Source organism: Oncorhynchus tshawytscha, unplaced genomic scaffold (genome assembly GCF_018296145.1).
Source record: "Oncorhynchus tshawytscha isolate Ot180627B unplaced genomic scaffold, Otsh_v2.0 Un_contig_3458_pilon_pilon, whole genome shotgun sequence".
Lineage (NCBI taxonomy): Eukaryota > Metazoa > Chordata > Actinopteri > Salmoniformes > Salmonidae > Oncorhynchus > Oncorhynchus tshawytscha.
The window spans coordinates 124,805-150,000 of record NW_024609763.1 but is presented as its reverse complement, the minus strand read 5'-3'; the positions used below and the strand labels follow the sequence as shown (position 1 = coordinate 150,000).

General features: G+C 47.9%; 2 protein-coding genes across 2 annotated transcripts in view; one reads left to right on the top strand and one right to left on the bottom strand.

Annotated features, from left to right (window-relative positions):
- The window catches only part of LOC112240198 (parvalbumin alpha), a 62,391-nt gene extending 45,017 nt beyond the window's left edge, over window positions 1–17,374 (bottom strand). The window contains exon 1 of the mRNA XM_042317726.1: window positions 17,276–17,374. The gene's annotated coding sequence lies outside the window, so the exon portion shown is untranslated. The remainder of the gene's footprint in view (window positions 1–17,275) is intronic.
- LOC112240981 (neutrophil cytosol factor 4) overlaps window positions 1–25,196 on the top strand; it is a 50,475-nt gene that overhangs the window by 8,987 nt on the left and 16,292 nt on the right. The window contains exons 4-11 of the mRNA XM_042317696.1: window positions 758–828; window positions 2,987–3,114; window positions 4,087–4,137; window positions 15,423–15,632; window positions 16,959–16,999; window positions 17,266–17,525; window positions 23,951–24,120; window positions 24,529–24,594. Coding sequence (XP_042173630.1) covers window positions 758–828; window positions 2,987–3,114; window positions 4,087–4,137; window positions 15,423–15,632; window positions 16,959–16,999; window positions 17,266–17,525; window positions 23,951–24,120; window positions 24,529–24,594 — 997 coding nt within the window. The remainder of the gene's footprint in view (window positions 1–757; window positions 829–2,986; window positions 3,115–4,086; window positions 4,138–15,422; window positions 15,633–16,958; window positions 17,000–17,265; window positions 17,526–23,950; window positions 24,121–24,528; window positions 24,595–25,196) is intronic.

The following is a 25,196-nucleotide window of genomic DNA, read 5'->3' as shown; positions in this document are numbered from 1 at the left end:
GTGACATTCAGTTGGGCCTAGTTGTACTGTAGCTGTGTGTGTGTGTGTGTGTGTGTGCATGTTCTGCGTATCTCAGATAGCTGTTGGTTGGACAGTCATTCAACTACAGTCTTTGTTTATTTGTATCGTACCGTCAGTCTGTGTCTCAAGGGCACCCTATTTAATGGCACCCTATTTCCCTATGTAGTGCACTTCTTTAGACCAGGACCCATAGTGGCTATATGGGAAATAGGGTGTCATATGGAACACATGCTACAGATGTGGACTCTTAATTTGAGCCAGTTTACTACAGTAGCAAAATAGTCCTGCAGCAACGACAAATGTGAGTTATAATGTGGATTATGATTCATGGACATTTTTGTAGGTTTTGATACATTTTTCATTTAGGGAAAATCAAGTGTGACATATTAAAGGGAAAGTTACTAACTTTAGAGGCCTTTTTAAACCTCGAATACACTACAAGGTTTCATTCCCTGCTGTGCATGAAAATTTGCAGTGACAAAAGAGTGATCAAATGAAGATCCTACATCTGTGGCCTGTTTCATTAACATATCATCAACTCTGATGAGAAATGCAATTAAAATGTCATTATGTTGTTGATATTTATGCAACCACCCAAAGGCAATACTGTCAACCTTGAAATGAGTTATTTCGGATTGATCGATTTCCAGAAAGGAAGAGTTTTAGTTATTGGTTGGTCTTGTTGGAGGGGAAAACGTTGGGAGACTTTCTATGGTGTGTGTCTTTGTGTCTCTAGGTAAAGTGTTCATTGGCAATAAGAAGGAGATTGCAGAGAATAGAATTCCAGAACTCAACACTTATATGAAGGTAAGTCATACGGAGAGTATACACCGAGTGGAAACTATGATCCCCTATTGATGTCACCTGTTAAATCCACTTCAGTCAGTGTAGATGAAGGGGAGGAGACAAGTTAAAGATGAAGGGGAGGAGACGGGTTAAAGGTGAAGGGGAGGAGACGGGTTAAAGGTGAAGGGGAGGAGACGGGTTAAAGGTGAAGGGGAGGAGACGGGTTAAAGGTGAAGGGGAGGAGACGGGTTAAAGGTGAAGGGGAGGAGACGGGTTAAAGGTGAAGGGGAGGAGACGGGTTAAAGGTGAAGGGGAGGAGACGGGTTAAAGGTGAAGGGGAGGAGACGGGTGAAGGGGAGGGGGAGGAGATGGGTTAAAGGTGAAGGGGAGGAGACGGGTTAAAGGTGAAGGGGAGGAGACGGGTTAAAGGTGAAGGGGAGGAGACGGGTTAAAGGTGAAGGGGAGGAGACGGGTGAAGGGGAGGAGACAGGGTTAAAGGTGAAGGGGAGGAGACAGGGTTAAAGGTGAAGGGGAGGAGACGGGTTAAAGGTGAAGGGGAGGAGACGGGTTAAAGGTGAAGGGGAGGAGACGGGTTAAAGGTGAAGGGGAGGAGACGGGTGAAGGGGAGGGGGAGGAGATGGGTTAAAGGTGAAGGGGAGGAGACGGGTTAAAGGTGAAGGGGAGGAGACGGGTTAAAGGTGAAGGGGAGGAGACGGGTTAAAGGTGAAGGGGAGGAGACGGGTGAAGGGGAGGAGACAGGGTTAAAGGTGAAGGGGAGGAGACAGGGTTAAGGTGAAGGGGAGGAGACAGGGTTAAAGGTGAAGGGGAGGAGACAGGGTTAAAGGTGAAGGGGAGGAGACGGGTTAAAGGTGAAGGGGAGGAGACGGGTTAAAGGTGAAGGGGAGGAGACGGGTTAAAGGTGAAGGGGAGGAGACGGGTTAAAGGTGAAGGGGAGGAGACGGGTTAAAGGTGAAGGGGAGGAGACGGGTTAAAGGTGAAGGGGAGGAGACGGGTTAAAGGTGAAGGGGAGGAGACGGGTTAAAGGTGAAGGGGAGGAGACGGGTGAAGGGGAGGAGACGGGTGAAGGGGAGGAGACTGGGTTAAAGGTGAAGGGGAGGAGACGGGTTAAAGGTGAAGGGGAGGAGACGGGTTAAAGGTGAAGGGGAGGAGACGGGTTAAAGGTGAAGGGGAGGAGACGGGTTAAAGGTGAAGGGGAGGAGACGGGTTAAAGGTGAAGGGGAGGAGACGGGTTAAAGGTGAAGGGGAGGAGACGGGTTAAAGGTGAAGGGGAGGAGACGGGTTAAAGGTGAATTGGAGGAGACGGGTTAAAGGTGAAGGGGAGGAGACGGGTTAAAGGTGAAGGGGAGGAGACGGGTTAAAGGTGAAGGGGAGGAGACGGGTTAAAGGTGAAGGGGAGGAGACGGGTTAAAGGTGAAGGGGAGGAGACGGGTTAAAGGTGAAGGGGAGGAGACGGGTTAACGGTGAAGGGGAGGAGACGGGTTAAAGGTGAAGGGGAGGAGACGGGTTAACGGTGAAGGTGAGGAGACGGGTTAAATATGAAGGGGAGGAGACGGGTTAAAGATGAAGGGGAGGAGACGGGTTAAAGATGAAGGGGAGGAGACAGGTTAAACATGAAGGGGAGGGGAGGAGACGGGTTAAAGAAGGATTTTTAAGCCTTGAGACAAATTGAGACATGGATTGTGTATGTGTGTCATTCAGAGTGATTATGGGCAAGACAGAAGATTTACGTTCCTTTGAACGGGGTACAGTATTATGAGCCAGGCACACTGGTTTGTGTCAAGAACTGCAACGCTGCTGGGTTGTTCACGCTCAACAGTGTCCTGTGTGTATCAAGAATGGTCCACCACCAAAAGGACATCCAGTCAACTTGACACAAGTGTGGGAAGCATTGAGTCAACATGGACCAGCATCCCTGTGGAACGCTGTCAACACCTTGTAGAGTCCATGTCCTGATGAACTGAGGCTGTTCTGAGGGCAAAAGAGGGTGCAACTCAATATTAGGAAGGTGTTCTTAATGTTTTGTCCACTCAGTGTGTATCTGCAGATTGAAAGGGCAATGAGTGATCTCCTAATTTAGCCAGGGCTTTTTCTCATGTCACAATGTTGCTCCACCACTGTGTGTCTCTCTCTCGCTCTCTCTCCTCCTCTCTCCCCCTAGAGATTGCTGGGCCTGCCTACCTGGGTTCTATTGGATGACGACATCAGGATGTTTTTCTACCAGACTGAGTCAGACAGTCAGCACCAACCACGAGCCCTGCGTCGCCTCCGGCCCCCTACACGTAGAGTGTAAGCTATCATTTAGTTTTACCGCTCTAATTACGCTGGTAACCAGGTTATAACAGCAGTAAGGCACCTCAGGGGTTTGTAGTATATGGGCAATATACCACGGCTAAGGGCTGTATCCAGGCACTCCGTGTTGCGTCATGCTAAGAACAGCTCTTAGCCGTGGTATATTGGCCGTATACCACACCCCTTTGGGCCTTATTGCTTAAATATAATACCACAGTAATACTGTTTCAACGTGTCACTACTGCTGCTACTTCCTGTAACTCTGGGACTCTTTAGCAGTCAGCTACTACTCCCCCAAAACAACTTGCTCCCTCCATACTTCTTTTATACCGTTGACTCATTCAGAGTTCACTGCACCACAGTCTCACATGAATAGAACTCTTACTTCTTCCACTTTCTGGGCACCACCCATGACTGAGACTGCTTGACCTCTGAACCGCCTTCACTTAGCCCTGTAACAGAGAGTTGGTGGCCACTGTTGTTTCCTCTAATGTTCACTTCTCTGATGTGTTGCTCTCTCTTGTCACGGGTTGAGTCCCAAATGGCACCCTATTCCCTATATAGTGCACTACTTTAGACCAGGGCCCATAGTGCACTGTTTAGGGAATAGGGTGCTGTTTGGGATGCTGTCAGAGTTCCCCGTTAGGAGATGTGGTAACTAAGGACATGTTATGTGCTAATTAGGGACTCTCTCAACAGGAAGTGATGTAAACTAGGACTCTCTCTATTTCCTCTTTGGACTGACCTCACTCACCGCAGGGTTTTTTTCACATTTTCTAAACGGTCATCTCTGACTCTCCTCTCTCCTCTCTCTCTCTCCTCTCTCTCTCCTCTCTCCCCTCTCTCCTCTCTCCCCCTCTCCCCCCTCTCTCCTCCTCCCCCTCCCTCTCTCTCTCCCTCTCTCTCTCCCCCTCTCTCCCCCTCTCCCCCTCTCTCTCTCCCTCCCCCTCTCTCCCCCTCTCTCTCCAGGAAGACAGTTAAAACCAACCAGACAGATGTCTTCTCCTCCCCAGAGCTGAGGTAGGGATGCAGTACTTCTCTTTTTCCTCTTAACCTTCTGTTTCAATCTCTCTCTATCTCTCTCTCTATCTCTCTATCTCTCTCTCTCTCTCTCTCTCTCTCTCTCTCTCTCTCTCTCGCTCTCTCTCTCTCGCTCTGTCTCTCTCGCTCTCTCTCTCGCTCTCTCTCTCTCTCCTCTCTATCTCTCTCTCTCTCTCTCTCTCTCGCTCTCTCTCTCTCTCTCTCTCTCTCTATCTCTCTCTATCTCTCATCTATCGAGCTGAGGTAGGCCTACAATACTGTAAAACTGTTGCTTTGGTTACGGTCTTCACGCTTACCCACACAACCCAAACCCTGTCAGGATAACGCAACATGTTACCATAACCACCACATAAACAAGCAACCATGTAACATTGTGATCCATGACAGTTAGCATGTTGTTTGAAGTAACCACAGTACAGGGTCATATGAAGGACAGCCCCTCCACACACACACAACACACAATCAGGTGGGAATTACACAAAACATTGTAGATATACATCAACATACACTACTGGTCCAAAGTTTTAGAACACCTAGTCATTTAAGTGTTTTTCTTTATTTGTACTATTTTCTACAGTGTAGAAGACGTTAGAGACTTTAAAACTATGAAATAACACATGGATTCATGTAGTAACCAATAAAGTGTTAAACAAATCAAAATATATTTTATATTTGAGATTCTTCCACAGCCACCCTTTGCCTTGATGACAGCTTAGCACACTTCTGGCATTTTTTTGGATTACAACATGATTCAATATGTGTCATTTCATAGTTTTGATGTCTTCACTATTATTCTACAAGGTAGAAAATAGTAAAAATCAAGAAAAACCCTTGAATGAGTAGGTATTCTAAACCGTTTGACCGGTAGTGTAGATCTGTTTGGTTTCTAGCTGAAGAATTGACTAGTCTCTCTATAGATCTATTTGTGACTGGAAAGGACCTAATGGAGTCATTAACGGGGTTAAACAGAGGTTGTTTCTCCACCCCCCTGAGTCAGTGACTCCGTTGCCTCTGAGAGTGGTTTCTCATTCTGTTTTGCTCCTTTAATCCTCTCCCATTACTGTCTTTCTCCTCTCTCTCTCCACTCTTTCCATCCATCCTCTGTCATGCTCTCTCCTTCATTTTCTCCCTCACTTTATCATATTTTAGCATTTAAAAAAGAACTCCCCCTCCATCCTTTCATGTCTCTTTCCAAGGCTACCTTCATCCCTCGCTCCCGTCATCTTTCCTTGGGAGAGGTTTGTCTTTCTCCTCTCCTCTCGCTCCCGTCATCTTTCCTTGGGAGAGGTTTGTCTTTCTCCTCTCTCTCTCTCCTCTCTTTCCATCCATCCTCTGTCACGCTCTCTCCTCTCCCGTCATCTTTCCTTGGGAGAGGTTTGTCTTTCTCTTTCTCCTCTCGCTCCCGTCATCTTTCCTTGGGAGAGGTTTGTCTTTCTCCTCTCCTCTCGCTCCCGTCATCTTTCCTTGGGAGAGGTTTGTCTTTCTCCTCTCCTCTCGCTCCCGTCATCTTTCCTTGGGAGAGGTTTGTCTTTCTCCTCTCCTCTCGCTCCCGTCATCTTTCCTTGGGAGAGGTTTGTCTTTCTCCTCTCTCTCTCCTCTCGCTCCCGTCATCTTTCCTTGGGAGAGGTTTGTCTTTCACCTCTCTCTCTCTCCTCTCTTTCCATCCATCCTCTGTCACGCTCTCTCCTCTCGCTCCCGTCATCTTTCCTTGGGAGAGGTTTGTCTTTCTCCTCTCTCTCTCCTCTCGCTCCCGTCATCTTTCCTTGGGAGAGGTTTGTCTTTCTCCTCTCTCTCTCTCCATCCTCTGTCACGCTCTCCTCGCTCCCGTCATCTTTCCTTGGGAGAGGTTTGTCTTTCTCCTCTCTCTCGCTCCCGTCTCGCTCCCGTCATCTTTCCTTGGGAGAGGTTTGTCTTTCTCCTCTCTCTCTCTCGCTCCCCGTCTCTTTCCTTGGGAGAGGTCTTTCATCTCTCTCTCACTTTCCATCCATCTCTCTCCTCTCTCCTCTCGCTCCCGTCATCTTTCCTTGGGAGAGGTTTGTCTTTCTCCTCTCTCTCTCTCTCATCTTTCCATTTGTCCATCCTCTGTCACGGGAGAGGTTTGTCTTTCTCTCCTCCTCTCCATCCTCTGCTCCCCGTCATCTTTCCTTGGGAGAGGTTTGTCTTTCTTTCTTTTCTCGCTCCCGTCATCTTTCCTTGGGAGAGGTTTGTCTTTCTCCTCTCTCTCTCCCCCCATCCTTCTCATTCCTGGGAGAGGTTTGTCAGTCCCCCTGTTCTCATTCTGGTCATGCCAGAGAGATAGAGAGGAAAAACACCATTTAAATTCTACTGCCGTCTTAACTGGACTGGGGAGGGAGATAAGGGGTGTGTGTGAGGGTGGGGATAGGTTAGTGGGTGTGTGTGTGTGTGAGGGTGGGGATAGGTTAGTGCATGTGTGTGAGAGTGGGGATAGGTTAGTGTGTGTGTGTGTGAGGGGTGGGGATAGGTTAGTGGGTGTGTGTGTGAGGGTGGGGATAGGTTAGTGGGTGTGTGTGTGTGTGAGGGTGGGGATAGGTTAGTGGGTGTGTTGTGTGTGTGAGGGTGGGGATAGGTTAGTGGGTGTGTGTGTGAGGGTGGGGATAGTTTAGTGGGTGTGTTTGGGTGACCTTGTTTAGAGTGTGTGTGTGTGTGTGTCTACTCTCGAGGACCAGGTCTAAAGTGGCCGTCAGTGGTCGTTTGAAATCCCCCTATAGGTTATATACAGCCAGGTCACACAAGATCCACTGCCAAATTAGACCATCCAGGTTTAGCAGGACGTAAAGAAAACAGATGACTTCAAAGCTGTCCACTAGGGGCAACGGTGAGCGCTATTACCATCAAGTTGTCTTGGGTTTTGCTATGGCGTTGTGGGCGGGGATGGCGGACGGGCGGCTCCGAGGGTCACGTGTTCAATCCCAGTGATAGGACCTTGTATATTTATTTTAGTTTTAACCCCTTAACCCTTAACCCTATCCTTTAACCATTGGGAATTATTGCCTAAACTTAACTTTCTAAATTTGACATTTATGGACAAGGGTTTGGATGTCTACAGTAAGACTGTGAGAGCTTGTTGTTTAAATAAGGTGTGTGTGTGTGTGTGTGTGTGTGTGTGTGTGTGTGTGTGTGTGTGTCGTATCACTCAGTTTTAAAGCTTCACTAACCACAGTTAAAGGAGACCAGTACTTTAGCTTGGGACATGGTCAAACGTACTGCATCTCTCACACACATATTCTCTCCACTCCCCTTTTAAAGCTTCACAACACACACACACACACACACACACACACACATGGTCACACACACACACACACATTCTCCCCTCCCCTTCCTGTCACACACAGTACAGAGAACTGTAAACTCACAGTCCTCTCTGCCCACACCATAGTTATTATAGTTTATCCATCCCTCTCAGCACTGTGCGTATGTGCGTGTGTGTGGTTGAGTGCTTCAGACTGTTATCTACGTTTGGTCATGTGAACTGAAGTGTCCATTAGATGTAATCTAAACTATGGTCAATGACCCGACGTGGAGATGGATGGCACTAATCACACATTTGACTTGTGTTGTCCAGTTTAGCATTAGCGCTACAGGCAATGAGCCATAGGGATGCGCTAGCTAATGTTAGCGTTGTTACCCAGTTGAGGCGATGGGCCATAGGGATGCACTAGTAGCTAGCGTTAGCTAAGCCAGTCGTAGTCAGAGTAAGAAGGTGAGAAAGTGGTGAGGTTTGTCTTTTGTCTTTGACAGTGCAAAAGATGACAGAGGGAGAGAGTTGTGTTCAGGTGTAGTCATGTCTTGATGTCTTGAATGAAGTTTCATTTTTGGCAGAATGCCTCTAGATTTGGTTGCTGTGTCAATGGCACAGTTTGGTTATTAACTATTTAAGTGGGGACAGGACAGGACACACACACACACACACAAACACCCCAACCAGCCGCTCAGGTGCCCTCCTCCTCAAGGGCACCATTTATATCCTCCCATGATCCTTCACTTCACCCAAGCCAACCATGAAGTGGGTCATCCAATTAAGACAAAACAAAAAAAACTCCCTCCCTATTGGCTAGCTGTGTTAAACGAGCTGAATGCATTCATTAAGTTATGGGTCGTTAAGAGTGTAATTGGAACGTGTGACTCCTCCCATTGGTGAGGTGACCCTAGGGCCATAGCTATATTGTTAGATCAGGTTTTAATCAGTCCCTCCTGTTCTCCATGTGTCTATATCTAGACTAGGTGCACTACTTTAGACCAGGGCCCATAAGGCAGGTCTATATGTGTCTATAGTTAGATTAGATGCACTACTTTAGACCAGGTCCCATAAGGCACCCTAGATCTCCATGACTCTATAGTTAGACCACTAGGTATGGTCTGACACTATCCCCCTGTCTCCTTAACCCTAGAGCCATGACTCTATAGTTAGACCACTAGGTCTAGTCTGACACTATCCCCCTGGCTCCTTAACCCTAGAGCCATGACTCTATAGTTAGACCACTAGGTCTAGTCTGACACTATCCCCCTGTCTCCTTAACCCTAGAGCCATGACTCTATAGTTAGACCACTAGGTCTAGTCTGACACTATCCCCTGTCTCCTTAACCCTAGAGCCATGACTCTAGTTAGCCACTGACTCTAACCCTAGTCCACTAGGTCTACTGATATCCCCTGTCTCCTTAACCCTAGAGCCATGACTCTATAGTTAGACCAGGTGTTAATCAGTCTTCTGGGGAAGCTGAATCTAGATCGCAGGTCTACGTGACCCTTGGGCCACATTTCTATAGTTTGATTCGGCACCCCCTAGACTGGCACCCGATTCCCTTGTGCACTACTTTAGACCAGGGCCCATAAGGCAGGTCTATATGTGTCTATAGTTGGATTAGGTGCACTACTTTAGTGGGTGGGTGTGGGCGAGGGTTGGTTGTTTGGTGGGTGGGTGGGTGGGTGGGTGTGTGGGCGAGGGGTTGGTTGTTTGGTGGGTGGGTGGGTGTGGGCGAGGGGTTGGTTGGTTGGGGGTGGGTGGGTGTGGGGGAGGGGTTGGTTGGTGGGTGGGTGTGGGCGAGGGGTTGGTTGTTTGGTGGGTGGGTGGGTGGGTGGGTGGGTGGGGGCGAGGGGTTGGTTGTTTGGTGGGTGGGTGGGTGTGGGGGAGGGGTTGGTTGGTGTGTGTGTGTGTGTGGGGGGGTTGGTTGGTTGAGGGGTGGTGTGTGTGTGTGTGTGCGTGTGTGTGTGGGGGTCTTTTGAAGTGTGACAGGTATGGACTTGGATGAACCAGGTGTGTGTGCTGTGCCCGTATGCCTCATCATCATCATTCTCATCGAAGTAAAACCCACACACACTCATTCAAAATCTCACTGTGTGTGTGTTTCACAGTGTATCACACACTCACCTTTTCTGATCTTCTCTGCTAAATATAGATCCCCAATCACACTCTACAGTAAACTCCTATGTTAATAGCAGATAATATCATCTCTCTGTAATTCATCTGTGTGTGGTACACTGTTCCACACTGATTTACACAGAGATTGATGAATAGATAATGGAGGGAGAGGGGGAAGGGGTGAGAGCGACGGAGAGAGAGGGGGAAGGGGTGAGAGAGATGGAGAGCGAGGGGGAAGGGGTGAGAGAGATGGAGAGAGAGGAGTGAAGGGGTGAGAGAGGGGATGGAGAGAGAGGGGGAAGGGGTGAGGGCTGACAGAGAGGGGATGGGCAGAGAGAGGGGGAAGGGGTGAGAGAGATGGAGAGAGAGGGGGAAGGGCTGAGAGAGATGAAAGAGAGGGAGAGGGGGAAGGGGTGAGAGAGATGGAGAGAGAGGGGGAAGGGGTGAGAGATGGAGAGAGAGGAGGGGGGGGAGAGAGACGAGAGAGGGGGGATGGGGAGAGAGAGGGGGGTGAGAGACGGATGAGAGAGAGAGGGGTGAAGGGCTGACAGAGAGAGGGGATGGGCAGAGAGAGGGGGGGAAGGGGAGAGAGAGATGGAGAGAGAGGAGGAAGGGGTGAGAGAGATGGAGAGAGGGGGAAGGGGTGAGAGATGAGAGAGGGGGAAGGGCTGACAGAGAGGGGGATGAGAGGGGGAAGGGGTGAGAGAGATGGAGAGAGAGGGGTGAAGGGCTGACAGAGGGGGGAGGGGAGGGGGAAGGGGTGAGAGAGATGGAGAAAGGGGGAAGGGGTGAGAGATGGAGAGAGGGGGGAGGGGTGAGAAAGAGGGGGGGAAGGGGTAAGAGATGGAGAGAGAGGGAAGGGGTGAGAGATGGAGAGAGAGAGGGAAGGGGTGAGAGATGGAGAGAGAGGGGGAGAAGGGGTGAGAGATGGAGAGAGAGGGGGAAGGGGTGAGAGAGATGGAGAGAGAGGCTGACAGAGAGGGGGATGGGCAGAGAGAGGGGGAAGGGGTGAGAGAGATGGAGAGAGAGGGAAGGGGTGAGAGAGATGGAGAGAGAGGCTGACAGAGGGGGGATGAGAGAGAGGGAGGGGTGAGAGAGATGGAGAGAGGGGGAGGGGTGAGGGGTGAGAGAGATGGAGAGAGGGGGGAGGGGACAGAGAGGGGGAGGGGTGAGAGAGATGGAGAGAGGGGGAGGGGTGAGAGAGATGGAGAGAGGGGGGGGGGGAGAGATGGAGAGATGGAGAGAGGGGGGGGGGGGGTGAGAGAGATGGAGAGAGGGGGAGGGGTGAGAGAGATGGAGAGAGAGGGGAAGGGGTGAGAGATGGAGAAGGGGTGAGAGAGATGGAGAAGGGGTGAGAGAGATGGGGAGAGAGTCTGACAGAGAGGGGGATGGGCAGAGAGAGGGGGAAGGGGTGAGAGAGATGGAGAGAGAGGGGGAAGGGGTGAGAGAGATGGAGAGAGAGGGGTGAAGGGCTGACAGAGAGGGGGATGGGGTGAGAGAGGGGGAAGGGGTGAGAGAGAAAAGGGGAGCGGAAAAGATTGAATGTGTGATTTAGAAAGAGAGAGAGAGAGGGGAAAGATGGAGAAAGAGTAGGGATATCAAATCAAATCACATTTTATTTGTCACATACACATGGTTAGCAGATGTTAATGCGAGTGTAGCGACATGCTTGTGCTTCTTGTTCCGACCATGCAGTAATAACCAATGAGTAATATAACAAATTCACAACAACTACCTTTTACACACAAGTGTAAAGGAATGAATAAGAATATGTACATATAAATATATGAATGAGTGATGGCCGAACGGCAAAGGCAAGATGCAGTAGATGGTATAGAGTACAGTATATACATATGAGATGAGTAATGTAGGGTATTTAAACATTATATAAAGTGGCATTGATTAAAGTGGCTAGTGGTATATTTATTACATACATTTTTCCATTATTAAAGTGGCTGGAGTTTAGTCAGTATGTTGGCAGCAGCCACTCAATGTTAGTGATGGCTGTTTAATAGTCTTTGAGATAGAAGCTGTTTTTCAGTCTCTCAGTCCCAGCTTTGATGCACCTGTACTGACCTCGCCTTCTGGATGGTAGTGGTGTGAACAGGCAGTGGCTCAGGTGGTTGTTGTCCTTGATGATCTTTATGGCCTTCTTGTGACATCGGGTGGTGTAGGTGTCCTGGAGGGCAGGTAGTTTGCCCCCGGTGATGCGTTGTGCAGACCTCACTACCCTCTGGAGAGCCTTACGGTTATGGGCAGAGCAGTTGCCGTTCCAGGCGGTGATACAGCCCGACAGGATGCTCTCCATTGTGCATCTGTAAAAGTTTGTGGGTGTTTTTGGTGACAAGCCACGCCTTCTTCACCCCGCTGTCTGTGTGGGTGGACCATTTCAGTTTGTCCGTGATGTGTACGCCGAGGAACTTAAAACTTTCCACCCTCTCCACTACTGTCCCGTCCATGTGGATAGGGGGCTGCTCCCTCTGCTGTTTCCTGAAGTCCACGATCATCTCCTTTGTTTTGTTATCATTGAGTGTGAGGTTATTTTCCTGACACCACACTCCGAGGCCCTCACCTCCTCCCTGTAGGCCGTCTTGTCGTTGTTGGTAATCAAGCCTACCACTGTTGTGTCGTCTGCAAACTTGATGATTGAGTTGAAGGCGTGCATGGCCACGCAGTCGTGGGTGAACAGGGAGTACAGGAGAGGGCTCAGAACGCACCCTTGTGGGGCCCCAGTGTTGAGGATCAGCGGGGTGGAGATGTTGTTACCTACCCTCACCACTTGGGGGCGGCCCGTCAGGAAGTCCAGTACCCAGTTGCACAGGGCGGGGTCGAGACCCAGGGTCTCAAGCTTAAAGACGAGTTTGGAGGTTACTATGGTGTTGAATGCTGAACTGTAGTCAATGAACAGCATTCTTACATAGGTATTTCTCTTGTCCAGATGGGTTAGGGCAGTGTGCAGTGTGATGGCGATTGCGTCGTCTGTGGACCTATTTGGGCGGTAAGCAAATTGGAGTGGGTCTAGGGTGTCAGGTAGGGTGGAGGTGATATGGTCCTTGACTAGTCTCTCAAAGCACTTCACGATGACGGAAGTGAGTGCTACGGGGCGATAGTCATTTAGCTCAGTTACCTTCGCTTTCTTGGGAACAGGACCAATGGTGGCCCTCTTGAAGCATGTGGGAACAGCAGACTGGTATAAGGCTGATTAAATATGTCCGTAAACACACCAGCCAGCTGGTCTGCGCATGCTCTGAGGACTCAGCTGGGGATGCCGTCTGGGCCTGCAGCCTTGCGAGGGTTAACACGTTTAAATGTTTTACTCACGTTGGCCGCGGTGAAGAAGAGCCCACAGGTTTTGGTAGCGGGCCGTGTCAGTGGCACTGTATTGTCCTCAAAGCGAGCAAAGCAGTTGTTTAGTTTGTCTGGGAGCAAGACATTGTGGTCCGCGACGGGGCTGGTTTTTCTTTTTGTAGTCCGTGATTGACTGTAGACTGTAGGATGGAGTGATAGAAAGAGTGCTGGAGAGAGAGAGAGGGAAACAACTAACGAGGGTGTGTTTGTGTGAGTGAGTGTGAGAGGGCGCTAAGGAGATTCCTATCTCAACTTTTTCCATACCCTGTGTTTATTGGGAGAGAATGTTGCTTATCCAGCCAGGTCGTTCAAGATTGACTTTGAAGTTGGGCTTCTATCCATGTCCTGAGGACGTTGGGAAATGCCTTCAAAACAGGTCACTAGGGGAAACGAGCACTTGAGCATCAAGTCGTCTCATGACTCTGGATCAGATGGGGAAACGGGGGGGGGATACCTAGTCAGTTATACAACTGAATGCCTTCAACTGAAATGTGTCTTCTGCATTTAACCCCTCTGACTCAGAAAGGTGCAGGGGGCTGCCTTAATCGACATCCACGTCTTCGGCGCCCAGTAGGTTAACTGCCTTGTTCAGGGGCAGAACGACAGATTTTTACCTTGTCAGCTCGGGGATTCGATCCAGCAACCTTTTGGTTACTGGCCCAACGCTCTAACCACTGGAAGTGTGTGTGTGTGTGTGTGTGTGTGTGTGTGTGTGTGTGGCGTGTTCAATCCCAGTGGGGGGGTTCTAACCCCATCCCATCCCAAACCTTAACCATTTAGAATGAGTGACTGAATTTAACCCTTACCTTAACCATTTAGAATGAGTGACTGAATGTAACCCTTACCTTAACCATTTAGAATGAGTGACTGAATTTAACCCTTACCTTAACCATTTAGAATGAGTGACTGAATTTAACCCTTACCTTAACCATTTAGAATGAGTGACTGAATTTAACCCTTACCTTAACCATTTAGAATGAGTGACTGAATTTAACCCTTACCTTAACCATTTAGAATGAGTGACTGAATTTAACCCTTACCTTAACCATTTAGAATGAGTGACTGAATTTAACCCTTACCTTAACCATTTAGAATGAGTGACTGAATTTAACCCTTACCTTAACCAGTAGAATGAGTGACTGAATTTAACCCTTAACTTCTAAATGTGACTTTTGGAGAAATGGAGCGATACAGAGCAGCAGGAGAAAAACACTTAGAAATGACATTTGGAGAATGTGGATGAATAATTCTGCAGTGAGACTGTGAGAGCTTGTTGCTCATGCGCACACACACACACACACACACACACACACACACACATTAAGCCCTGCAGTAATTTGACATTGTAATCAAACAATACATTTTTGGTGTACTGCATTCTAAACAGCAGGATCTGGGTAATGTGTGTGTCTGCACACTGTTGTCTGCACAATCGTGTCAGTGTGTGTTCTCAGGGTCTGGGTAATCTGCTGCTGTAACATACTGCCTCAATTAAACTGGCTCACACACACACACGTACACACACGCACACACACACACACACACACACACACACCCACACACACACACACACACACTAGAGATTCGGCATGTCTCTAGGATCACTCAGATTGTAATGAATTGGTGCACCAATTGTCAGGTTATCAGGCATCGCATACACTAATGTCCAAAAGTAAGTGGACACCTGCTCGTTGAACATCTCATTCCAAAATCATGGGCATTAATATGGAGATGGTCTCCCCTTTCCTATTACAGCAGCCTCCACTCTTCTGGGAAGGCTTTCCAATAGATGTTGGAACATTGCTGAGGGGACTTGCTTCCATTTAGCCAAAAGAGCATTAGTTCGGTCGGGCACTGATGTTGGGTGATTTAAGCATTTTTTGTATATAAAGTGTATGTACAGTACTCCAGGGTGCAAAACTGACCCAAGATCAGCATCTAAGGGAATGTTACCCTACACCAGGGTAGACAACCCTGTTCCTGGAGTGACACAGGTACCGCAGGATTGTGTTCCAACTAGGCACCACATCCTACAAACTGACCAACTGAGCTAAATGTAAAAACATGAAGGGCCTGTAGCACAAGAAGGTGGCCCTGGGCTGCTCCAGATACCACTCTCTGTACAACAGTAGCTATTATACTATACTACAGGGTTTGTCTCGCCCCCCCCACACACACACACACACATACACTGCTCCTCACACTCCCACTGCTTCAACATCTCTTAACACCTCTCTCTCTCTCTCTCTCTCTCTCTCTCTCTCTCTCTCTCTCTCTCTCACTCCTCTCTCACTTCGCGTTCTCTCTCTTCTCTCTCTCTGCTCTCTCTCTCTCTTCGCTCTCTCTCTCTCTTTCTCTCTCTTCGCTTTCTCTCTCTTTCGCTTTCTCTCTCTCTTTCTCTTTCTCTCTCTCTCTCTCTTTGCTTTCTCTCTCTCTTTTCGCTTTCTCTCTCTCTCTCTTCGCTTTCTCTCTCTCTCTTTTTTGCTTTCTCTCTCTCTCTCTCTCTCTCTCTCTCTCTTCTCCATCTGTCTGTAGTTCTCCTCTTTGTCTTGATATCATCTGTCTCTGTGTCCTTCACTCTCCTCCTCTTCACCTTTACTCCACCTGTCCCTCCATCTCCTACTTGACTGAGCAAAGCTTCAGCAATGTGTGTGTGTGTCCACATGCAGGCATGTGTGTGTATATGTGTGTGTCCTTCTTATCTGTAATAGGTTTGTTTATTACCTATCCCCAGATGCCCTGTTAGCGCAGTACAGCAGTAATACTAATGTAGGAACACACACACACGCACACGCACACAATACATTAGTATTGTTAATGTAGGATGAAAGAGCTGAAGGTGTGGTAACTCTTTATGTTACTACCATCATTAAACAGGTGATTAACTACTCTGTTACTACCATCATTAAACAGGTGATTAACTACTCTTTAATACCAGGCAGTTGTGTGGACGAACCATATTGTTTCTCATTAGTGCCCGTCAAATACCAAGGAGGGGTGTAAAGTGACTGCACAGGTGTTATCCGGTTTACCACATGTCCTACATTATCATGACTCAGCTCAAAGCCACACTATAAAATACATTATCATGACTCAGCTCAAAGCCACACTATAAAATACACTATCATGACTTAGCTCAAAGCCGCACTATAAAATACACTATCATGACTCAGCTCAAAGCCACACTATAAAATACACTATCATGACTCAGCTCAAAGCCGCACTATAAAATACACTATCATGATCAGCTCAAAGCCACACTATAAAATACACTATCATGACTCAGCTCAAAGCCACACTATAAAATACACTACCATGACTCAGCTCAAAGCCACACTATAAAATACACTATCATGACTCAGCTCAAAGCCACACTATAAAATACACTATCACGACCCAGCTCAAAGCCACACTATAAAATACACTATCATGACTCAGCTCAAAGCCACACTATAAAATACACTGTCATGACTCAGCTCAAAGCCACACTATAAAATACACAATCATGACTCAGCTCAAAGCCACACTATAAAATACACTATCACGACTCAGCTCAAAGCCACACTATAAAATACACTATAACGACTCAGCTCAAAGCCACACTATAAAATACACTATCATGACTCAGCTCAAAGCCACACTATAAAATACACTATCATGACTTGCTTTTAACCCTTTTAAGTGTATCTTTTACTTTATACTTGTCCGCTTTTACGCACCCCCTGCATCTCTCCTCTCCCATCCACCCGCGCACGCACGCACTCACGCACGCACGCACACACGCACTCACACACGCACACACGCTCTCACACACGCACTCACACACGCACTCACACACACGCACTCACACACGCACTCACACACACACACGCACTCACACACACACGCACACACGCACTCACACACACACACGCACTCACACACGCACACACACACGCCCTCACACGCACACCCTCACACACGCACTCACACACACACGCACTCACACACACACGCCCTCACACACGCACTCACACACGCACTCACACTTGCCCACTCGCTAAGCGCTCAGCTCTCTCTCGTCTCTCTTAGCTGTGTGCCTGTCCGATCCCACGCGTTGTGCAGCATTAGGAGTAGGAGTGTTGTCAAGTGATTTCCTGCACTGTGAAGATCTGCTCTAGTCACAAACAAAACCACTTATGGTCCGTTTCATCCCTTCAGTGCCCGTCTCCCTGACTCACACCAGTGTCCTGTTCTCTCTTTCTCTGTACTCCTTCAGGGATCCCTCTTTCTTTCTCTCATCCCTCATCCCTGGCACTTGTTCCCTCTTGTCTTCTGCGGATTGCTGTCCCGTTCTCTCTCTCTCTCACACACTCCATCATCAGACAAGTAAAATGAGTCACTCTTACCTGTTCGGTTTCTCAGTCTTCTCTCTTTGTCTGTCTGTCTCTTTCTCTCCCTTTCTCTCGGTTGATCCTGGTCCGCTGCCTGCTGCGGGCGTGTTTGTGTTCTCCTCCGCGTGTGTGTGTGTTCTCCTCCGTGTGTGTGTGTGGTTCCCAGGTGGTCTTTGACTTCAGTGGGAGCGGACGACTGGAGCTGAGTATGAAAGCTGGAGAGGTGATCTTCCTTCTGAGGAGAGTTAACACAGACTGGCTGGAGGTGAGCTGCAGGCAAGAGATGGAGGGATGGGAGGGTGGGAGGAATATAGTGGAGGGATGGAGAGGGAGGAGGGAGGAGGAGAGGGATGGAGGAGGGAGGGAGGGAGGTGGGAGGGTGGGAGGAATAGAGTGGAGGGATGGAGAGGGAGGAGGGATGGAGGAGGAGAGGGAGGGATGGAGGGAGGAGGGAGGGTGGGAGGGGAAGAGATGGAATAGAGTGGAGGGATGGAGAGGGAGGAAGGGAGGAGGAGAGGGAGGGAGGAATGGAGGAGGAGGGAGGGATGGAGGAGGGGAGGAGGAGGAGGAGGAAGGGATGGAGGAGGAGAGAGGAGAGGGAGGGAGGGAGAGGAGAGGGAGGGATGGATGGAGAGGAGGAGGAGGAGGAGGGAGGGAGGGATGGATGGAGGAGGAATGGAGGAGGAGAGGGAGGGATGGAAGAGATGGAGGGAGGGAGGGAAGAGAGGGAGGGATGGGATAGAGGAGGAGGAGGAGAGGGAGGGGTGGGATGGAGGAGGTGGAAGAGATGGAGGAGAGGGAGGAATAGAGTGGAGGGATGGAGAGGGAGGAATGGAGGAGGAGAGAGGAGGGATGGAGGAGATGGAGGAGAGGGAGGGATGAGGGAGGGAGGAGGAGGAGGAGGAGGAGGAGAGGGAGGGATGAGGAGGAGGAAGAGGAGAGGGAGGGGATGGATGGAGGGAGGAGGAGGAGGAGGAGAGGGGGATGGATAGAGGAGGAGGAGGAGGAGGAGGAGGGAGGGATGGATGGAGGAGAGGGAGGGAGGGATAGAGGAGGAGGAGGGAGGGATGGATGGAGGAGGAGGAAGGGGAGGGAGGAGAGGGAGGGAGGGAGGAGGGATGGAGGAGAAGGGGAGGGAGGGATGGAGGAGAGGGAGGGATGGATGGAGGAGAGGAGGGGAGGGATGGAGGAGGGAGAAATTGAAGAGGAGAGGAGTGAATAGAGGGGAGGGATGAGGAGGAACGGTGGGAGGAGAGAGAGATGTGGAGTTTGGAGAAGGGAGGGAGGGAGATGGATGGGCACTAGGAGTGAGGGTGGAGGGAGAGAAGAGAATGAGAATGAGTGAGAAAGAGGGTGGCGAGAGAGGGGGAGGGTGGCGAGAGAGAGGGAGGGTGGCGAGAGAGAGGGAGGGTGGATAGAGAGAGAGAGACTAGAGAGTTAATGAGAAAGAGGGTGGATAGAGAAAGGGGCAACCAGTGAAGAACAAACACCATTGTAAATACAACCCATATTTATGCTTATTTTTTTCCCTTGTGTACTTTAACCATTTGTACATTGTTACAACACTGTATATATACATAATATGACATTTGTAATGTCTTTATTGTTTTGAAACTTCTGTATATGTAATGTCTACTGTTATTTTCTATTGTTTATTTCACTTTTGTATATTATCTACCTCACTTGCTTTGGCAATGTTAACACATGTTTCCCATGCCAATAAAGCCCCTTGAGTTGAATTGAATTGAAAGGGAATGGAGAGAGAGGGAAGAGGAGAGAGAGAGAGAGGGGGGAAGAGGTGAGAGAGGCAGGGAAGAGGTGAGAGAGAGGCAGGGAAGAGGTGAGAGAGAGGCAGGGGAAGAGGTGAGAGAGAGGCAGGGGAAGAGGTGAGAGAGAGGCAGGGGAAGAGGTGAGAGAGAGGCAGGGGAAGAGGTGAGAGAGAGGCAGGGGAAGAGGTGAAAGAGGGGGGAAGAGGTGAGAGAGAGGGGGAAGAGGTGAGAGAGAGGGGGAAGAGGTGAGAGAGAGGGGGAAGAGGTGAGAGAGAGGGGGAAGAGGTGAGAGAGAGGGGGAAGAGGTGAGAGAGAGGGGGAAGAGGTGAGAGAGAGGGGAAGAGGTGAGAGAGAGGGGGAAGAGGTGAGAGAGAGGCAGGGGAAGAGGTGAGAGAGAGGCAGGGGAAGAGGTGAAAGAGGGGGAAGAGGTGAGAGAGAGTGGGGGAAGAGGTGAGAGAGAGGGGGAAGAGGTGAGAGAGAGGGGGAAGAGGTGAGAGAGAGGGGGAAGAGGTGAGAGAGAGGGGGAAGAGGTGAGAGAGAGGGGGAAGAGGTGAGAGAGAGGGGGAAGAGGTGAGAGAGAGGGGGAGAGGTGAGAGAGAGGGGGGAAGAGGTGAAAGAGGGGGGAAGAGGTGAGAGAGAGGGGAGAGGTGAGAGAGGGGGAGAGGGGGAAGAGGTGAGAGAGAGGGGGAGAGAGGTGAGAGAGAGGAGGAGAGAGAGAGAGAGAAGGGGAAGAGGGAAGAGGGGGGGAGAGAGGAGAGAGAGAGGGGGAGAGGTGAGAGAGAGAGAGAGAGAGAGAGAGAGAGAGAGAGAGAGAGGGGAGAGAGAGAGAGAGAGAGAGAGAGAGAGAGAGGAGAGAGAGAGAGAGAGAGAGAGAGAGAGAGGGAGAGGAAGAGGAGAGAGAGAGGGGGAAGAGGAGAGAGAGAGGGGAGAGAGGGAGAGAGAGAGAGAGAGAGGGAAGAGGAGAGAGAGAGAGAGAGAAGAGAGAGAGGGGGAAGAGGAGAGAGAGAGAGAGAGGGAAGAGGAGAAAGGGGGAAGAGGAGAGAGCGAGATAGGGGGAAGAGGAGCGAGCGAGAGAGGGGGAAGAGGAGAGGAGAGAGAGAGGGGAAGAGGAGAGAGGGGAAGAGGAGAGGGAAGAGGAGAGGGGGAAGAGGAGAGAGAGGGAAGGAAGAGGAGAGAGGGGGAGAGGGAGAGGGGGAAGAGGAGAGAGAGAGAGAGGAAGGGAAGAGGAGAGGGGGAAGAGAGAGAGAGGGAGAGAGAGAGAGGGGGAAGAGAGAGAGAGGGGGAAGAGGAAGAGGAGAGAAGGAGGAAGAGGAGAGAGGGGAAGAGGAGAGAGAGAGAGAGAGAGAGGGGGAAGAGGAGAGAGCGAGAGAGAGAGAGGGGGAAGAGGAGAGAGGGGGAAGAGGAGAGAGAGAGAGAGGGAAGAGGGAAAGGGGGAGAGGAGAGAGAGAGCGAGATAGGGGGAAGAGGAGCGAGCGAGAGAGAGAGGGGAAGAGGAGCGAGCGAGAGAGAGAGGGGGAAGAGGAGCGAGCGAGAGAGAGGGGGAAGAGGAGCGAGCGAGAGAGAGGGGGGAAGAGGAGCGAGAGGGGGAAGAGGAGCGAGCGAGAGAGAGAGGGGGAAGAGGAGCGAGAGAGAGTGGAGGTAGAGGAGAGCGAGAGAGAGAGAGATGATGCAGAGAGAGAGAGAGAGAGAGAGATGATGCAGAGAGAGAGGGATGAGTAAAGTGAAGAGAAGAAGGGTCAGCAGGGGTCAAGCCTTACTCAAAATGCCTCACACACATATGGGCCATCTCTGTATGTGTGTCTTGAGTACTTCTGAGATATTAGCCAGGTCATGATGTTGAGCCTATGTAAAACTGCTTCTATACACACTCACACTTTACAGCCCTCTCTCTATTAATCCACCTCTCTCTATTAATCCACCTCTCTCTATTAATCCACCTCTCTCTATTAATCCATCTCTCTCTATTAATCCATCTCTCTCTATTAATCCATCTCTCTCTATTAATCCACCTCTCTCTATTAATCCACCTCTCTATTAATCCACCTCTCTATTAATCCACCTCTCTCTATTAATCCATCTCTCTCTATTAATCCATCTCTCTCTATTAATCCATCTCTCTCTATTAGACCCCCTCTCTATTAATCCATCTCTCTCTATTAGACCCCCTCTCTATTAATCCATCTCTCTCTATTAATCCATCTCTCTCTATTAATCTACCTCTCTATTAATCCACCTCTCTATTAATCCACCTCTCTCTATTAATCCATCTCTCTCTATTAGACCCCCTCTCTATTAATCCATCTCTCTCTGTTAATCCATCTCTCTCTATTAATCCACCTCTCTATTAATCCATCTCTCTCTATTAATCCATCTCTCTCTATTAATCTACCTCTCTATTAATCCACCTCTCTATTAATCTACCCCTCTCTATTTATCCACCTCTCTCTATTAATCCATCTCTCTCTATTAACCCCATCTCTATTAATCCACCTCTCTATTAATCTACCCCTCTCTATTAATCCACCTCTCTCTATTAATCCATCTCTCTCTATTAATCCATCTCTCTCTATTAATCCACCTCTCTCTATTAATCCACCTCTCTATTAATCCACCTCTCTATTAATCCATCTCTCTCTATTAATCCATCTCTCTCTATTAATCCATCTCTCTCTATTAATCCACCTCTCTATTAGACCACCTCTCTATTAATCCACCTCTCTCTATTAATCCATCTCTCTCTATTAATCCATCTCTCTCTATTAATCCATCTCTCTCTATTAGACCCCCTCTCTATTAATCCATCTCTCTCTATTAGACCCCCTCTCTATTAATCCATCTCTCTCTATTAATCCATCTCTCTCTATTAATCTACCTCTCTATTAATCCACCTCTCTATTAATCCACCTCTCTCTATTAATCCATCTCTCTCTATTAGACCCCCTCTCTATTAATCCATCTCTCTCTGTTAATCCATCTCTCTCTATTAATCCACCTCTCTATTAATCCATCTCTCTCTATTAGACCCCCTCTCTATTAATCCATCTCTCTCTATTAGACCCCCTCTCTATTAATCCATCTCTCTCTATTAGACCCCCTCTCTATTAATCCATCTCTCTCTATTAATCCATCTCTCTCTATTAATCCATCTCTCTATTAATCTACCTCTCTATTAATCCACCTCTCTCTATTAATCCATCTCTCTCTATTAGACCCCCTCTCTATTAATCCATCTCTCTCTATTAATCCATCTCTCTCTATTAATCCACCTCTCTATTAATCCATCTCTCTCTATTAATCCATCTCTCTCTATTAGACCCCCTCTCTATTAATCCATCTCTCTCTATTAATCCATCTCTCTCTATTAATCCATCTCTCTCTATTAATCTACCTCTCTATTAATCCACCTCTCTATTAATCTACCCCTCTCTATTAATCCACCTCTCTCTATTAATCCATCTCTCTCTATTAATCCATCTCTCTCTATTAGACCCCCTCTCTATTAATCCACCTCTCTATTAATCTACCCCTCTCTATTAATCCATCTCTCTCTATTAATCCATCTCTCTCTATTAATCCATCTCTCTCTATTAGACCCCCTCTCTATTAATCCATCTCTCTCTATTAATCCATCTCTCTCTATTAATCTACCTCTCTATTAATCCACCTCTCTATTAATCTACCCCTCTCTATTAATCCACCTCTCTCTGTTAATCTACCCCTCTCTATTAATCCACCTCTCTCTATTAATCTACCCCTCTCTATTAATCCATCTCTCTCTATTAATCCATCTCTCTCTATTAATCCATCTCTCTCTATTAGACCCCCTCTCTATTAATCCATCTCTCTCTATTAATCCATCTCTCTCTATTAATCCACCTCTCTATTAGACCACCTCTCTATTAATCCACCTTTCTCTATTAATCTACCTCTCTCTATTAATCCATCTCTCTCTATTAATCCATCTCTCTCTATTAGACCCCCTCTCTATTAATCCATCTCTCTCTATTAGACCCCCTCTCTATTAATCCATCTCTCTCTATTAATCCATCTCTCTCTATTAATCCACCTCTCTATTAGACCACCTCTCTATTAATCCACCTTTCTCTATTAATCTACCTCTCTCTATTAATCCATCTCTCTCTATTAATCCATCTCTCTCTATTAATCCACCCCTCTCTATTAATCCATCTCTCTCTATTAGACCCCCTCTCTATTAATCCACCTCTCTATTAATCCATCTCTCTCTATTAATCCACCTCTATTAATCCACCTCTCTCTATTAATCCACCTCTCTCTGTTAATCCACCCCTCTCTATTAATCCTCCTCTCTCTCGATTAATCCACCCCTCTCTATTAATCCACCTCTCTCTATTAATCCACCTCTCTATTAATCCACCTCTCTCTATTAACCCACCTCTCTCTATTAGACCACCTCTCTATTAATCCACTTCTCTCTATTAATCCACCTCTCTATTAATCCACCTCTCTCTATTAATCCACCTCTATATTAATCCACCTCTCTATTAATCCACCTCTCTCTATTAACCCACCTCTCTCTATTAGACCACCTCTCTATTAATCCACCTCTCTCTATTAATCCACCTCTCTATTAATCCACCTCTCTCTATTAACCCACCTCTCTCTATTAGACCACCTCTCTATTAATCCACCTCTCTCTATTAGACCCCCTCTCTATTAATCCACCTCTCTATTAATCCACCTCTCTCTATTAATCCACCTCTCTCTATTAATCCACCTCTCTCTATTAATCCACCTCTATATTAATCCACCTCTCTTTTCATCCACCTCTCTCTATTAGACCACCTCTCTATTAATACACCCCTCTCTATTAATCCACCCCTCTCTCTCTCTCTCTCTCTCTCTCTCTCACTTCCTCTCTCTCACTTCCTCTCTCTCTCAGGGCACGGTGAGCAATCGAACAGGTATCTTCCCAGAATCCTTTGTGAAGATCATTAAGCCCCTCCCAGAGAGTGACTCTGATGGCGAGAGCGGTGGCGCTTCAGGTAAAGGGGCGGGGTCTTACAGCTGCCTGCGCTGCTACCTGCTCACACCCCAGGGCGTCGACACCAGGTATCCCAGTTAATAATGTATTGGAGAGACTGTATGTATCCCAGGTAATAATGTATTGGAGTGACTGTATGTATCCCAGTTAATAATGTATTGGAGTGACTGTATGTATCCCAGGTAATAATAATGTATTGGTAATAATGTGACTGTATGTATCCCAGGTAATAATGTATTGGTGTGACTGTATGTATCCCAGGTAATAATGTATTGGTGACTGACTGTATTGTGACTGTATGTATCCCAGGTAATAATGTATTGGTGTGACTGTATGTATCCCAGGTAATAATGTATTGGTGTGACTGTATGTATCCCAGGTAATAATGTATTGGTGTGACTGTATGTATCCCAGGTAATAATGTATTGGTGTGACTGTATGTATCCCAGTTAATAATGTACTGGTGTGACTGTATGGGATGTGTGTGTTGAAGAAGATATCTCCACCCAGCCATCATACAAAGAACTATTGGCACGCATGAGGTAAGATACCAGACACATCCACTGCTGCTGAATCAACTCCACTCTTCACTACATATCTGATATTCTCCTCTTCACTACATATCTGATATTCTCCTCTTCACTACATATCTGTTACTCATCTGATATTCTCCTCTTCACTACATATCTGATATTCTCCTCTTCTCTACATATCTGTTACTCATCTGATATTCTCCTCTTCTCTACATATCTGTTACTCAGCTGATATTCTCCTCTTCACTACATATCTGTTACTCATCTGATATTCTCCTCTTCACTACATATCTGATATTCTCCTCTTCTCTACATATCTGTTACTCATCTGATATTCTCCTCTTCACTACATATCTGATATTCTCCTCTTCACTACATATCTGATATTCTCCTCTTCACTACATATCTGATATTCTCCTCTTCACTACATATCTGATATTCTCCTCTTCTCTACATATCTGATATTCTCCTCTTCTCTACATATCTGATATTCTCCTCTTCTCTACATATCTGTTACTCAGCTGATATTCTCCTCTTCACTACATATCTGATATTCTCCTCTTCTCTACATATCTGTTACTCAGCTGATATTCTCCTCTTCTCTACATATC